This window comes from Bombus vancouverensis, chromosome 2 (genome assembly GCF_051014615.1).
Source record: "Bombus vancouverensis nearcticus chromosome 2, iyBomVanc1_principal, whole genome shotgun sequence".
NCBI lineage: Eukaryota > Metazoa > Arthropoda > Insecta > Hymenoptera > Apidae > Bombus > Bombus vancouverensis.
The window spans coordinates 14,688,707-14,704,568 of NC_134912.1; the positions used below are offsets into that span (position 1 = coordinate 14,688,707).

Consider the following 15,862-nt stretch of genomic DNA (forward strand, 5'->3'; position numbering starts at 1 on the left):
TTTGGAACAAAATAAGTAAATAAATTATGGGTATTTACTGATTCTCTCATAATCTCTCAAAATCTAAAAAAATTTTCCAAGGACTACTGTATTATACACACAAATTTGATAAAAATGTATATTGAATTTACAAAAATTAGGATTATAAAAGCTTGCGTTTTTACAAAAAAAGGTAACATAATTAAAAAGACAATATAGTTGTAATTTTTAATTCTTTTATAAAATTATTGTATCATAAACTTTTAATCTCATATACAATTATTATATATTATTGAAGTAAATAATTCGATAATAAAAAAATGCTACGTTATTTTACGAAAGTTTAATATTCTATTAGTTTGTTTATCAAAACCTTATACAAAATTTCGGAATATGATAAAAAGAATAACTATCCTACTTCATGAACATTGTAATATTAATTTTAATGCAATATAAAAATATGCAATAAACGAATATAATCAATACTAAATACTAAATTCTAATTAATATGTCACTTAATATAGAAATTGATATTAATTCGTACAGACAACTAATCACGACTTTTAAGGATTATAACAGCCAGCCAAATCGAAGAAATTTTACCGATATAAGGCTGTATCTGACATACCACAGCAAATTCAACTGGATCATTAATATTATAAATCTTCGTCGCATGTAAATACTCGCTCAAATCATCGATGCTGCATTCACGTTTGTTTAAAATAAAACCATGAACGTGGTAAGCTCTGTATAATTGTTTCAAATCCCTTTTATCTAATTGTACTTCTGAAGAAGGTTCTATTTTAGAAATAAAATTTCGTAAGATAGTTATTGCATGTCGATTAAAGATCGTCGTTAAACCAATTGTGCTACGCCAATGAGCTAACTTATCTTTTAAGGCCTGCTCTAAATCCATAGCGGTCTTCTTAATTTGCCTTAGTTCTTCCTCTGTAATACTTAAATCTAATACTTGCACAGTATGATCATTTTTAGTTGACGTCGTAATATCAATGAATCGCCATTCTTTGCTTAATTTCACGTCGTATTTGAGATTATGGGCCAAAATAGATTTTTGCAAATTTTCCCATATCTAAAAAATATGTTATTCGTAATAATTAAAAAAAATTAATATTATTTTAAATAAATTGATGTGTAACAACAATGATACTAACGCCAGAATGATTAATTAGTCGAGACACCTTCATTAAAGGACAATGGGTATCATCTAATTTATAGCATTTTCCAACTTCTGCATCCCATAGCGTATATATTCCGTTTTCATTGATGCTTAAAACAAATGACGTCCATTTACTTATTTGAGAAGAACCTATTATATAAATATAAAAATCATTAATACATTTTTTTGTTTACAATTAAAAGCATAGTAGACTAAGTACGATTACTACACACCTAATAAAACGTATGTCTGCAGATTGAAACCTTGTAATAATACTGCAAGTAGAGTTGCTCTTCCATAGTGATCCACTTTACGTATGTTTAATGTTTGACGTGGGGTGATTGGCCCATAATGATTAGGTAACGATGGTACAAGCATCACTAATCTCGCAGCATCTTTCGGATTTTCGACGCCGTCAATTTTATATGATGTAACGAGACATCGTTGAATTCCTTTCAATAATGTATTTATAGTAGTACTTTCAACCGACTTAGGAGTACTTGAATGATCCATTTTCATCAGAACGTAAATACGAGTACATGATTGACCAGGACTAGCTTGTATGTATCCAAATAACAAATTTGGGCTAAATAATGGAGATAATGTAATCCATCGCTCAAGTTCTTGATAATTTCTGTGATGTTCAAGAGGAATTCTGGCTTCACCTATCCACTGTTGACCCCAAACAGGATGCTGATCAAACAAGCGAATCTTTATACAATGCTCTTCATTTTGTCTTGGTAACTCAAAGTACATTGTTTGGTGCCATATAGGTGCCGAACCTTCTGCTATGGCTGTTGTATGTGCTGTGTTACCCCATTCAACTTCTACAAATGGTTGAACTAATGCAGACTCTTCTCTAATTGGTATTTCTATTCCTCGCAGAATAGTTACAGACAAAATTGTTTTTCCTATTGTATGGTGTCTACGGGTACCAGATGATGATTCTAGTGGGTGTTTAACTTGGAATAAGTTCCTGAATGATATATTGAGCAAAGAAAATGCAGGTTGTTCTGTTATGACTATGTCTGGAGATTTTGTTTCCTCTGTTTGACTTTTCTTAGGTGTGATAAATTCTGAATTTCTGCCAAAAGTTAATGCTGGGTCTTCCAGTAAAAAGTATTTCACTTGCTTTTTATGAATACTTTTCGATGACTTGAGTAAAGACAAATGATTTTGTGGATCATTTGGATCATTACTTAATTTATAAAAATGAGATGCATATGACTCTTGTTCATTTTCACCATAACTACTTAAAGTAATTGTACAAGTGACGGTTCCAGCGTGTATTCTACCAAAATTGTCACTTATTGCAAAATCTATTTCTGCTGTATGATTCTCAATGTTGCGTTTTGGCAATGGCAATGGTAAGATGCTAGATTGACCGCTTTTAGTGTGTACTTGTGTAGAAAGATTATTGCATTCTGAACTCTTTATTAACAATTTATGCATCTTTCTATTAAAAGGACTATTTACCTTACATATAATTTTCTTTTTGAATAACAGATAAACAGATGTGATTTCTATAGAATTTGATTGATTAGTATTAATGTTTACTTCACGAATTACAATTTCTAACAATTTGCCAGAAAATTTTCGTTTTGATTCGTATTGTAAAATTTTCATGTTACTAAGTTCAGAAAGTTTAATATCACTGTAAACGAATGGATGATTAGAAGAATATAATCCATCCTCAACTAATGTAGTTTCTTGACATAATTTTCGCAGATTTTTAGTATCATTAGTAAGAACATTGATTTCTGAAACTTTATTCATAATGGGATATGCATAACAAAGACTTAAATCTTGTTCTTTTCTATCTTCTGTATGTTGTGCATATTCCTTAATGAAATCGATATCCTTCTTGAACATATTTAAAACAATAATGTCTTAATCAATTACTGTAAATATATATATATAGAAATTTGTTGCAAAACTATCAATATAATTGATATATTTTTATTATTTCATTCATTTATATTCCTTTCATCACAATTCAATGTTTATTTTAAAAAGATTGCCTAGCAACGTGTAAGTGATGAAAGCGCCATCTAGAAATTCAAAACTTTACCAGTATCCTCTTATTAAATGATTCGACCTTTATCAATTTAATGACTTTATATTTAAAGTTAAATTACACCATAGACAGTATATAGTACAAATAGAATTTCGTATCACGTAAATTAAGATATTGATCTTAGAAAGAAAAACATCAATAAATTTACTCTACCCTTTACAAATTGATGAACTTAGAACTTATATTTAGTTTAAGAATAACAACTCTGCAAAATTTTACGTATGAAATACATAAAGAAAACTATGATAGAGAAACATAAAGGCATAAATACAAGTACTGCTTTACAAAGTTAAAATTAACAAGCACTATATTAAAATGTGCATCCTAGGAGCAGCTGTCTACCATAATATTCAATCATAAGATGGAAAATACTTGTACTGCTTCTTATTCTTTAATACTGGAATATGTGTAGGCTGTGAAAGGAAATTCGTGATTTCATTCTCAATAATCTAATCATCGATATATATGGCCAAGAATTAGTAGATTATTAGTAATAAAGTTATTAGTATTATTATTATTAAAGTAATTAGTATTATTAGAAAATTAGTAATAAAGAGTTTGGCTAATAAAGGCGGAATCTGTAATTTATTCCATTTGTTTCAATTGAGAATTGATAATATACATATGCAAAAAATTATAGTGATAGACATGATTCTATCCATTTTAGAGATAACCTCGCTATATCAAATGAAATAAAGAAAATATATTCGAGTGAATTGTTTTATTATCATTCGAGTTGCGTTTCTTGTATGATTTTACGATTGAAAGATTTCACAAGACCAAAAGAGATACAAAACTGTAAAGAGGTCAGAAACCACAGTAAGGTGAGATCGCAGAATCAAGAATAGAGAGCGGATACGGTCTATGCTTGTGGGCAGGAAGTAGATCAACTACAATTCATCGTATAATCAATCTACCGAAGTTTACATGTCGATCTTGGATGCATTCCTTACTTTAGTCTTATGTTATCTTTCTTATAACAAATTAACGTATCTGCTTAACGACTTAAATAGTTGCTAGTAAACTACAGTATACATTCGCAAATTTTGTTTAAAACTCATAACGTTAAATCAGATGTTTGAATATTTTTACATTATATTATTCTCAGCTTTATTATTTTTTATTGTTATTAATATTTCAGTATATTAATTTTGGTGCTATTTTTTATTTCCCGATTATAAGAACTAAAACTGTTTTCCTGGAATGTGCAATGTAGCAGTTTTAATATATTTTTAGGAAAATTCAGTTATGTTCATATTTGTAGAACACCCGGTATACGGAGACAAGATCAATACCTAATATGGGTGTACATAATACAAATACATATTATAAGATCCCATACACCTCGCCAACTCGAAAGGTTCTATGTCCTTTTTAATGCACATGCTACATTTCAATATATTTTATGACATTATGTATTATAATATTGTATCGAAATATTAAATATCAATTGTTTCTGTGAATTAAAATATTTAAATGTACTTTTGAAGGTACATATATTGCATATTTACTATAATATACACAATTATAAACTTCATACAGAAAAAGTTAAGAAAATATAAACAAATGTACCGTTTAATAAAAATTATTATTCATTTTATAATTTACACTTTAAAATCCTTATATTTTATATTAATATGCAAATTAAATTACCGTCCCAAGCAGATGCTAAATGTAATTGGAAATAATAAAAAAATTAACAAATGTTTAAATTATTTATAACACGTACGTATGTATATATATATATATTTATTTATTTATGTTATATTATTTAACATGAAACATTACTTAACATTATTTATGTATCATGAAAAGCAATAATTTTTTAGTAATCTTTAATCTATTATCTCTGAAATAATGTTTTTAGATTTGCGACATTTCGGAATAAAAATGCATTACATTTTGCTATAAGGGTTACACGAGTTACATGAGTCACCAATAAAAATGCAAAATCCAAATATGGAAGAAACTGTCGCGCATCGCAACTACATTTTTCTATAAAAATTATCCTCATTTTCCTAAAGTTTGTTCAGATGCTTTGGCTAAAAATTAATTTTTATTATTGTTCATTTAATCTAACGTAATAAATAAACATATTGTCTAATATCAGAGAAACAAGCAATTATATCGTTAATACGAGGGACTATATTTTCCGTATAAGGACTGTGTGTTCAGTTGCCGTGGGTACTGCGGTCGAAAAAAGACCAATCACGAAAGGGAATGAGGCCACCGACGACCAATCAGCGTACAGTGACGAAGTTGCCTACCGAAGGTATAAATACCCGTGCTAGGAGCCGGTGATGCATTCCGATTTTTGGGCGGAGGTGCCGTAGTTGTTAGCGAAAGCTCCATTACTTGCTTGAGCCAACTATCGACGTCTTACGTCTATTTCTATTTCTTTCTTTGAAGAATTTTGAAAGACTTTACACTACAAAATGGTAAGTTTTAATTTCCTTTTTATATTTTAAAGAATGTTAAAGAAAGGTGAAAAGATAATGATACACTACTGGAAAGAAAGTAGCCATCTTGTAACGGTTAAATGCCGGCCGGCTTCCGGCTTTATGCTGAGTTAACGTATTTTTGGAATCTCTTTTTATTTCGATTATTCTTTATTTAATATCTTAACTTTTTATTGTATATATTAGTTTTTTCATGTTTTATATGTCTATTTAAATGATCCTTCTTTTTTTATTTTAACAGTTAAGTTCATTGAACTTTGAGCATTGAAATGTTAATTTATCATCCTGAAGAAAATTGATATTCATTATTATTAAAAATTTAAGTATGGGGATTGTTAAATATGGAATATTTAGTTATTTCTGTAATTTATAAATGTATTTTGTATCTTTATTTTAGCGTGAATGTATCTCAGTTCATGTTGGACAAGCTGGTGTCCAGATTGGTAATGCCTGCTGGGAATTGTATTGTCTGGAGCATGGCATCCAGCCTGATGGCCAAATGCCATCTGACAAAACCATTGGTGGGGGTGATGACAGTTTTAACACCTTCTTCAGTGAAACTGGTGCAGGGAAACATGTACCAAGAGCAGTCTTCATTGACTTGGAACCCACAGTAGTTGGTTAATATCCCTTAGTTCTGTTACATTATAAGATGTAGTTGTTTATGTAAATTTGTAACCAAATTGATTTTCTTATTTCAGATGAAGTACGTACTGGTACCTACCGTCAGCTGTTTCATCCAGAACAACTGATCACTGGCAAGGAAGATGCGGCCAATAACTACGCTCGTGGTCACTATACTATTGGGAAAGAAATTGTAGACCTTGTCTTAGACAGAATTCGTAAATTGGCTGATCAATGTACTGGTCTTCAAGGATTTCTTATTTTCCACTCCTTTGGAGGTGGCACTGGTTCTGGATTCACCTCTCTCTTGATGGAACGACTTTCTGTAGACTATGGCAAAAAGTCGAAGCTGGAATTCGCAATCTATCCTGCTCCACAAGTCTCCACTGCAGTCGTCGAGCCATACAATTCAATTCTGACCACGCATACCACTCTTGAACATTCCGACTGCGCATTTATGGTTGACAATGAAGCCATCTACGATATTTGTCGCCGTAACTTAGACATTGAAAGACCTACTTACACTAATTTAAATCGATTGATCGGCCAAATTGTATCCTCCATCACAGCTTCTCTGCGATTCGACGGTGCACTGAACGTTGATTTGACTGAATTCCAAACAAATTTAGTACCTTATCCCAGGATTCATTTCCCTTTGGTAACGTACGCACCCGTCATCTCCGCAGAGAAGGCATATCACGAACAGCTCTCTGTATCAGAGATTACAAACGCGTGTTTCGAGCCAGCCAATCAGATGGTGAAATGCGATCCTCGCCACGGAAAATATATGGCCTGCTGTATGTTATACAGAGGCGATGTCGTACCCAAAGATGTAAATGCTGCGATTGCCACCATTAAAACAAAACGTACTATTCAATTTGTCGATTGGTGTCCAACTGGATTCAAAGTTGGTATCAACTACCAGCCTCCAACTGTGGTTCCTGGTGGTGATCTTGCCAAGGTACAGCGTGCCGTTTGCATGTTGTCAAACACGACTGCTATCGCAGAAGCCTGGGCTCGTCTGGACCATAAATTCGACCTTATGTACGCTAAACGTGCATTCGTTCATTGGTATGTCGGCGAAGGTATGGAAGAAGGTGAATTTTCCGAAGCTCGTGAAGATCTTGCGGCTCTTGAGAAAGACTACGAGGAGGTCGGCATGGATTCCGCCGAAGGTGAAGGAGAAGGTGCCGAAGAATACTAAATAGCTCGAGTATTTACAACTGTTTTGATATCTTTTTTTTTTTGGTAATAAAGAGACAGATTGTCTTCAGCAACGGTGTGTCCTTATATTAAAAAATCCTAGACCTTTTTATGTTGAATAATTGTCTTTTTTTATTTATACATTCGTAAATATCGTTTACAATCTGTGTAACTTCATTCCCACGTAATTTAGATATACATATTAATATTTTATACAAAAATTTTTATAAAATTCTGGAAAAATAATTCCCTGTTTAATTGATATTTGTATGATAAATCGGTAAAAATATACATAATTTACGTTCTTTCGTACAAACACGTTTATAAATCAATATGCGGAAAACAGGTGCTATTTATGTAAACAAAATTTTACAATTTTTATGTATTGTCTACAGCTTGAATATTCATAATTAAACATTCATTCGCGAATTAATAATTTATGAAGCAATAATGGCTACTAATTGTCTGAACGTGTATGTTCATGTTTTATTTTCATTTTATATTACAATGTCCTCATAAAAATCATCATCTTCTGATTCATAATTTGGATACAGTTGGAAATTATGCCACATATATACGTCATCTCCTATTTCGTCTTCACCATCTCCTTCGTCATCGTTATCTTCAACTGGCATTCCATAATATAACATGTTATAGCACTTAGAATCCATATCTTGAAAATGTTCGTATGGCTTATTACGATCGAGAACAGTGTTGCATAACCAACAAAAATATGTATTGCATCGCCAACACACCATTTTGTTGCAACCATCTGATTTCTGTGAAATAATTGCACTATATATATATATACAAAGTACTTATTTTATACAGAGTGATCCTATTGAGTTAACTCTAAGGCAATACCATCTTTATAGCAAGCAGATCATTCTGTATTACATATGTGTATATTAAATAACATTATTGTTTATTATCTGATAATACCTCAATAGCAGCTTGACATTTAGGGCATTTTTGGCTATTACTTTTAATCCAATTCTCAGACATAGCATTTTCTACCAAAGTTTGGAGTTGTTTTTTACCATAACGTTGCTCCATTTGCTGTTTCTTATCATCAGGAGCTTCTTGATATTCAGCTACCACTTTATGTATTTCAGCTATATAATAGAGTAAATATATTTGAAATATTAATGTTTTTAATATTACATATCATGAGCAATCATTTAATGATTTTAAACATTAAGTAACATTTTGCAAAAATATACCTGAATAAACTTTGCATGGTTCTATGCCGTGATACACCATTTTGCAATAAACGCAAAATGCATATTGACAGATTGGGCAATTTGCCACTTGTTCATTTGGTTCACGACTAACTGGATACTGACAATTACGTCTTGGACAATATACTATGTCTCCCATAGTATCTAATGTGGCATTCAATAATATAGAATCATACTTTGCAAATAATTCTGAACTTACTAAGTCTTTTATCTGAAAACATTAATATAATCAAAGGAATAGAAACAGACTTTGAAATGAACAGAAAAATTCACCTGTGCAGGAGTTGCTTCAGAGGAACATTTTTCTTCTGGACAATAAATATTTTGCACATTTCCATCTTTGATTCTTATTTCTAGGTAACCAGCTATGCAATCTTTACAAAATACATGACCACAAGGGAAAAATTGTGTACAATGCTCTCCTAATTTGTCCACAAAACAAATCTTACAAGTATAGAAGTTTTTTTTAAATTCAATTTGGTTACGTTTCTCATTGTAATCGATCAGTGTTTGTATTGGGTTTCTTCCAATAGGACAATCTAATACAGCCCTTTTATCATGATACTTCCTTACTAACTTACTTAACTGCTTGTCATTAACTTTTTTCTTTATGGTATTCTTTGCACCTTCAATTGTACATTCTTTGTCTATATTATCTATTTTATTCTTATGAATGATATGTGCTATTTCCAAATTTTCTTTATAACGTGTATAAGCATAACTCATATTAAGATTATCTTGTATATTCAAGAATTCTAAAGTTTCATCATGCAGAAAGGCTACCCACGTAAATAATATTTCTTGCTTTTTACTTTCTTCCCACAACTTGTCTAATTTTTTACATAGTTTAGTTAACAATGAGAGATACAACCAAGATGAGCATAAAGTAAATGTAGGTGGCAACTCCGAAGGATAATTTTTTGGTAGAAGTACATGAAGCTTTAATGGCGGTAAATGAGATATTTTAATCTTTTGTTCCGGTTCATCCACTTGCCTACAATCCTTGTATGTTGCTTGATAATCTACAGGAAGATTTATGAATATTGTAAAAGTACATTGGTACTGATCATTCTCCTTGTGATATGAAAACTCTTCTGAATTGTAAATACTTTCCAACGCGACAATCTCATCTTTTTGCTTTTCACTATCCATCTGTATAAATTAGATGATCAATTATAGAAAAATATAAGATTAAATCTGCACTGAAATAACACAAAACTTAACAAAAGATGTATAAAATGTGTATGTACAGTATACATACAAATTTTATAAGTAACTAATAATATAAATTTCTATATATATAATTTGTAACGTGCTATTTTCATGTTATTTTTTTATTGCAAAGAAAGATATACTTTATATTTGACAGTTCTAGGTTAAGTAATATTAAAAGTCATTTAAGAAAGAAAAAATGTTATTTCTGACTTTTTAATTACAATTAAACATCAAAATTGATAATTTGTATCAAAATCAAAAACGGAAAAGAAAAATGTAAATTAATTAGTCATATTTGTATAACAAATACTTCAATATTGCAACATCACATTACCTCAATCGTATTACGCGAAAAATACATGCACTAACGATGAATATATATTTATTCAAAGGAAATTTTCACCAAAAACAAACAATAAGAATAAAGTGTAATTTTTAAGCTAAATCTTAACCATTAATAAAATTTGATGTAATACGTAAGAATTTTCGGTCACGTACAAAAATGAAAGTACTGTTTTTACTGTAAAATATCGAAAAAATATAATAATATTATGTAACAGAATTATAGGTAAAACAAATAAAAATATCTTGTCAGTATATTGTTATTGAAAATTTCCCGATTCGAAGTTAACTTTTGTAACGAATTTCTTCCCCTACCTATGTAATTTTCCTGAGAATATTAAGCGTTCGATATGTTCACATTTGAAAAGAAAAAATGTATACATTAACACATCGAGTTTTAGTGTACTATTTTAAAAGAAGTATTACTGTATTTACACTATCTACACAAAAGAGCAATACATAATTGGTAATATCAGTAATAGGCCACGTCAATCATTCGCTTAAACATATGATTCGTTTTATGTTGTTTTCGTACGATCTTCAAAATGTTGAATGTGATATACGATGACAACAGTTGGAAATTTATTTTCCCAATTTTAATAAATTTCGCGATGTCGACCACTGTGTACTTTTTAACTATACGTTTAATACCGAAGATAAAAGATATGTTTGTCAAAGCTAACCTATACGGTATTGATATGAATAAGAGAAGTGGTGAAAAAGTGTGAGTGAATTTTTCTTAGTCGTATAATTTTTAGTAGCCTCTTCATTTCTTCTAATGGGCACTAATTTCGCTACAGGTAATTTGCACATGTCAATTTTTTTACAGGCCCGAAGCTTTAGGTGTTGTCACTGGATGTCTTTTTCTTATAACGCTCTTTCTTTTTATTCCTGTACCATTTACAAACTATATATTTAATGACATAAACTTCCCTCATAATGAGGTATGCAACAAACAATTTTCATTGGATGTCCATGTTTTATATGGAAAATTTAGTACTAATTTTAATTAAATAAATGATAATATATCAAATTTCAATTACAGTTTATGGAGTTTTTGGCAGCTTTACTCTCAATTTGTTGTATGTTACTTTTGGGGTTTGCTGATGATGTTTTAGACCTACGTTGGAGGCACAAATTATTATTACCTACTATTGCTTCCTTACCACTTTTAATGGTGTATTACATTAATTTTAATTCTACATTAATTATTGTGCCAAAACCCTTAAGACCATGGTTTGGTCTTTCAGTGGATCTTTGGATATTTTATTATTTATATATGGGGATGCTAGCAGTGTTTTGCACAAATGCTATAAACATATTAGCTGGTATAAATGGTTTAGAAGTTGGACAGAGCTTAGTAATTTCAATAAGCATTCTTTTGTTTAATATAATAGAGCTATCAGGAGATCTGTGGAAAGCACATCAATTTTCATTGTATTTCATGCTTCCATATATAGCAACATCACTGGGGTTATTAAAATTTAATTGGTAAGTTGTATATAAAATAGGTAAATAATAATGTGTAAATTAAATTCTTCAGTAATATATGAAATGATATTCAAATAAGAAAAAGTAATTACAACTGTTTTCTTTATAAGTTATATGTATATAAATCATTTAACATTCACAATTCATTCAACATATTATTTTGGTATATAAATTCAGTACAATATTATATAGTTTACATTGAGTATTGAGTATGAGTTAATATCACAGTCAGGTGTGACCAATATGTCAATAATAGTCTAATTTAGCATAGAAATTTTCTACTAGCCAGTCGTATTTCCATGTATTATTAAGTATTGTTTCAGGCGCAAAATAGAGGTCCTGAGATTTAGAGACTCTTAAGAGATTAGTTTTTCCATCTAACCATAATCCACTTCCTATTAGGTCCTCAATGAACGGTACGTCGATAGTTTTTTCTATTTGAATTTCTTTGGATTTAACTTTATTATGCAAATTAGTTATAATATTTGCAGGTGCCTGACATAGGTAACAGTACCATCCTCCATAATGATTTAAATCTCCTATTACTAGGCCTAGGCTATCTCTTTCACTCAAATCTCCTTCCAGTTGTTCTAACATAATAGAATTTGATTGATAAGCTTCACGCATTAATCCAATTGTACACGCACCAACTGTTATCGTTGTCTTAAGTGGATGTTGCCAGAAGAATCCATAAACAGACCATCTTAATCTAAAACCAATAGGTTGTGGCCATCCATTATATACTTTGAGGAACATTAATGCCCTGGAGTTTAATATTTGTTCTGGTTCAGTCGTTATATAAATATCATCATCCCTTAAATTTCGTACTACAGTCTTCAGCTTGTCCCAAATGTATTTAGATACTATTCTCGATGGTTTGTGCATCTTTGTTGCTATATTAATATATAAAATTTTCTTTTGTTTCTGTTGTAATAAACCTTTAAATAGCTTATGATGAAAATTATCCTCTGCATTACTGAAATCACAGATTACAAAAAGATCCACTACATTGTATAGTTCTTCTACTATCACTTCTGCAATTGCTGAGTTATGTTCATGTAGAAAAAATGTATGAATAATACGTCTAGCTATTTTACGATGCTTTAGATTAACATTTTGCTTTGATGCCATGATTGCTCTCCAGACAACTTCTGGTTGACCACAGTCTGAGCCATGCCACCCATGAATACAAATACATTTCTGGAGGTCTTCGCTACTTCTCATTTTTTGATCATCCACTCCATGTTTCCAACATATTGTATGATTGTATACTTCAAACAGAGTGAAAGTCTTGATCTCATTTAATACTACTTCTTCATTGATTGTCTGGTAGATGGGAAACTTTTTATGAATAGTTAGTTGAATTTTTGGTTCCTGAAATGTAATATATGCTTAACATTTTTGTTAGACTTAAAAATAACATATAAAATAACTTGTATCTTACCTGTTGTTCTTCGAATTTTACAAATGTAACAGAGGTATGTGTTGTAGACATAGTTAATTCAGAAGATGGAGTTGTAGCCACATAAATCATAACAATCAGTACTTGGAGAACTAATAATGTATATAGTAAGGCCAGTTTCCCATCTAGGCGGGGCTGCATGGCACTATTCTTTGCTTTAATTTTATTAATTTTTCATTTTACACCTTCTAGGAATTTTACATTAATCATAACATTTTCGTTGCTAAAGAGGCCCATCCATAAGCATGTATACAGTCAATGTATGTATAAGTCTATGAAATGAAGGTTTAGCTTGATGATACATTGTATACAAATGATAGTTCACTTTTTTTTTTATATTTAACAAGCGATATCTAGCACTTAGAAATCATGTTTAAAATATAAAAAGAGCAAAAAATTTATTTATATGCCAGATTTTATTTAAAAATTTCTTTTACATATAAAGCGCAATTTTTGTCATATGTTAATAAATTTCGGCTATTAATTAAAACGTTAAATAATGTTCAATGAGGTTTTTGATACAAGGTATACATAATTCGTATACGAAACTCACAATATAGTCTGACGCAAATGATGTGAATGCCTTCGCGTCGTGACGTTTAAATCGAGATGTCACCGCTCTCCGGCGTGCCATTTAATTTTAAATGGCCTCAATCATTCATTGACAACTTCTTCAACAAATAGAACAACGTTTCCTAGCCAACTTTTTGTATTTTACTGATCGTACAATCGTTCGCATCATAATGCCACATATTTTCACCTCCCCCGACTGATCGAATTTGTTATTGAAAGATATCCCGCCGTTCCATTAGCATCCACAAGAAGTATTCCTGGACCGCCTGCCGAAAGGAGCGTAACCAGTTGGAAAACCACGCCCGAATGCTTCCTTCTACTCAACCTCTTTTACCTTACTTCCGTATCAAGCGCGGTCGTAACTCCACTCAAGGCGCACGCGTCTCCAAGTATCAATTAATTAATCAGAAAGATTTATTATTCGCGGAAATACGAATAACGAACGAAAATCAGCTATAGAAATTAATTTTGGATCAAATATATTTAAGCAGAATTTTTTGTATAATTTTTAGATACTTAATATTAGTTATTTAATTTCTTTGTGTCTTTTGAAAATAAATATTTTATGTACAATAAATGATAATATTGTATTGATATGATAATAATATATTGTATTGAATTCAATTTATATTTAGGAATTTCAATGCACTTTGGAAATATCTAATTTTAGAATTTCTATAATTTATTTATGGAATTTATTTTTTATTTAATTTTTTAATCTTTTTGCTTTCTTTAAAGAGATATATGTTATTTAAAATCCTATTCTTACTCTTTTCTTTTAGTCTGTTAGAAGAGATTACCATCTTTTATTTTTTATTTTAGTTTAATAATAAATTGTAGTACATAGTGTGACAATACACAATAAAATTAATTTTTTAAAGATTTCATCTTTTTGTTCAAGGTACCCAGCACAGGTATTTGTGGGCGATACTTTTTGCTATTTATCTGGAATGACATTTGCTGTTGTTGGTATAATTGGACATTTCAGTAAAACAACTTTATTATTCTTTATTCCACAAATAATTAACTTTCTTTATAGTGTACCACAATTATTTCATTTGATACCATGTCCTAGACATAGATTGCCAAAGTAGGTCTCAAAAAATCAACTATTCTTTTGTATTATTTTTTATGAAGTATTACATATGCAATTTATTTGCAGATACAATAAAAAAACTGATAAGTTAGATATTAGTACTACAGTATTCAATAAAAAGGATATTGGTTCTGTGGGTATGAAAATATGTTTTATATACATATATATTAATAGGAGTTTAATTTAACAAATTTAAACGAATTTTTTTTCATAGGTAAATTTATAGCATGGATATTTAGGAAACTAAATATAATAAAATGGCAAGAAGATGATCAAGGTATTGTTACTTGTAATAATTTGACACTAATTAATTTCGTGCTTATTAATACTGGCCCAATGAATGAACCTACACTTACATTGATTTTGTTGCTAATTCAGGTAAGACATTAATATTTTATGCCTGAAGCTTAACAAAATAGTTTCTGATAGTTTCTTAAATATTTTTAGTTTTCTACAGGAAATATGAAAATATCATATTTAATCTATACATTTGCACAGAAGTGCAAATGCATTGTATATTTACCATTTACATAGTGAGTTCTAATATGTTAAAAATTTATTAATGTTTCAGGTTGTTAGCAGTTCATTAGCATTTCTCATAAGATATCCTCTTGCTTCGATTTTCTATGAGGTTTGAAAAAGTACATATTTAGAAAGTACAAAGTTATTTTGTTTTTTCATATTGAAATAGTGTATCTGTTATATTAAACTTCTTTTATAGAAGAATTTTCCAATATAAATGTACTTTCATACTTTGTAATTATTATTATTTAATGTATATTTATTAACAGCTTTGGATTATGCGAATATTATTTTGTTACACTATTATCAGGAAATAAAGTATGTTTCTTTATTTCTTGTAACATTTAATGATCATTAATTATAAACATCACAATGCACTGGGAATTGGGTTAGAATAAAAT

General features: G+C 30.1%; 5 protein-coding genes across 8 annotated transcripts; 2 read left to right on the forward strand and 3 right to left on the reverse strand.

Moving 5' to 3' along the window:
* Positions 1–219: 219 nt before the first annotated feature.
* Positions 220–3,182, reverse strand: LOC117163278 (coiled-coil and C2 domain-containing protein 2A). Its single transcript, XM_033345426.2, has 3 exons — positions 1,390–3,182; positions 1,152–1,306; positions 220–1,069 (listed from the first exon to the last, which is right to left on the reverse strand). The coding sequence occupies exons 1-3, from the start codon at positions 3,026–3,028 to the stop codon at positions 530–532; spliced, it is 2,334 nt and encodes a 777-aa protein (XP_033201317.1). The 5' UTR covers positions 3,029–3,182; the 3' UTR covers positions 220–529.
* Positions 3,183–5,515: 2,333 nt separating this feature from the next.
* Positions 5,516–7,593, forward strand: LOC117163282 (tubulin alpha-1 chain). Its single transcript, XM_033345432.2, has 3 exons — positions 5,516–5,671; positions 6,090–6,312; positions 6,394–7,593. Exons 1-3 carry the CDS (start codon positions 5,669–5,671, stop codon positions 7,518–7,520), a joined length of 1,353 nt encoding a protein of 450 aa, XP_033201323.1. The 5' UTR covers positions 5,516–5,668; the 3' UTR covers positions 7,521–7,593.
* Positions 7,594–7,980: 387 nt separating this feature from the next.
* Positions 7,981–10,774, reverse strand: LOC117163281 (E3 ubiquitin-protein ligase RNF14). 2 transcript variants are annotated; one of them, XM_033345430.2, is made up of 5 exons: positions 10,633–10,774; positions 9,034–9,912; positions 8,743–8,971; positions 8,462–8,634; positions 7,981–8,298 (listed from the first exon to the last, which is right to left on the reverse strand). In XM_033345430.2, exons 2-5 carry the CDS (start codon positions 9,910–9,912, stop codon positions 8,017–8,019), a joined length of 1,563 nt encoding a protein of 520 aa, XP_033201321.1. In that variant the 5' UTR covers positions 10,633–10,774; the 3' UTR covers positions 7,981–8,016. The 2 variants fall into 2 exon arrangements, with proteins under 2 accessions (XP_033201321.1, XP_033201320.1); XM_033345429.2 differs by lacking the exon at positions 10,633–10,774 and adding an exon at positions 10,310–10,474.
* Positions 10,775–10,862: 88 nt separating this feature from the next.
* Positions 10,863–15,792, forward strand: Alg7 (Alg7 dolichyl-phosphate N-acetylglucosaminephosphotransferase). 2 transcript variants are annotated; one of them, XM_033345435.2, is made up of 7 exons: positions 10,863–11,041; positions 11,147–11,261; positions 11,363–11,808; positions 14,745–14,933; positions 15,006–15,076; positions 15,154–15,317; positions 15,511–15,792. In XM_033345435.2, exons 1-7 carry the CDS (start codon positions 10,863–10,865, stop codon positions 15,574–15,576), a joined length of 1,230 nt encoding a protein of 409 aa, XP_033201326.1. In that variant the 3' UTR covers positions 15,577–15,792. The 2 variants fall into 2 exon arrangements, with proteins under 2 accessions (XP_033201326.1, XP_033201327.1); XM_033345436.2 differs by lacking the exon at positions 15,511–15,792 and having other exon boundaries at positions 15,006–15,072; positions 15,154–15,297.
* On the reverse strand, positions 11,908–14,304 carry Mgat3 (beta-1,4-mannosyl-glycoprotein 4-beta-N-acetylglucosaminyltransferase). Of its 2 annotated transcripts, none has more exons than XM_033345434.2 (3): positions 13,824–14,304; positions 13,253–13,458; positions 11,908–13,182 (listed from the first exon to the last, which is right to left on the reverse strand). In XM_033345434.2, exons 2-3 carry the CDS (start codon positions 13,409–13,411, stop codon positions 12,055–12,057), a joined length of 1,287 nt encoding a protein of 428 aa, XP_033201325.1. In that variant the 5' UTR covers positions 13,412–13,458; positions 13,824–14,304; the 3' UTR covers positions 11,908–12,054. The 2 variants fall into 2 exon arrangements, with proteins under 2 accessions (XP_033201325.1, XP_033201324.1); XM_033345433.2 differs by having other exon boundaries at positions 13,253–13,542; positions 13,824–14,303.
* Positions 15,793–15,862: the final 70 nt, after the last annotated feature.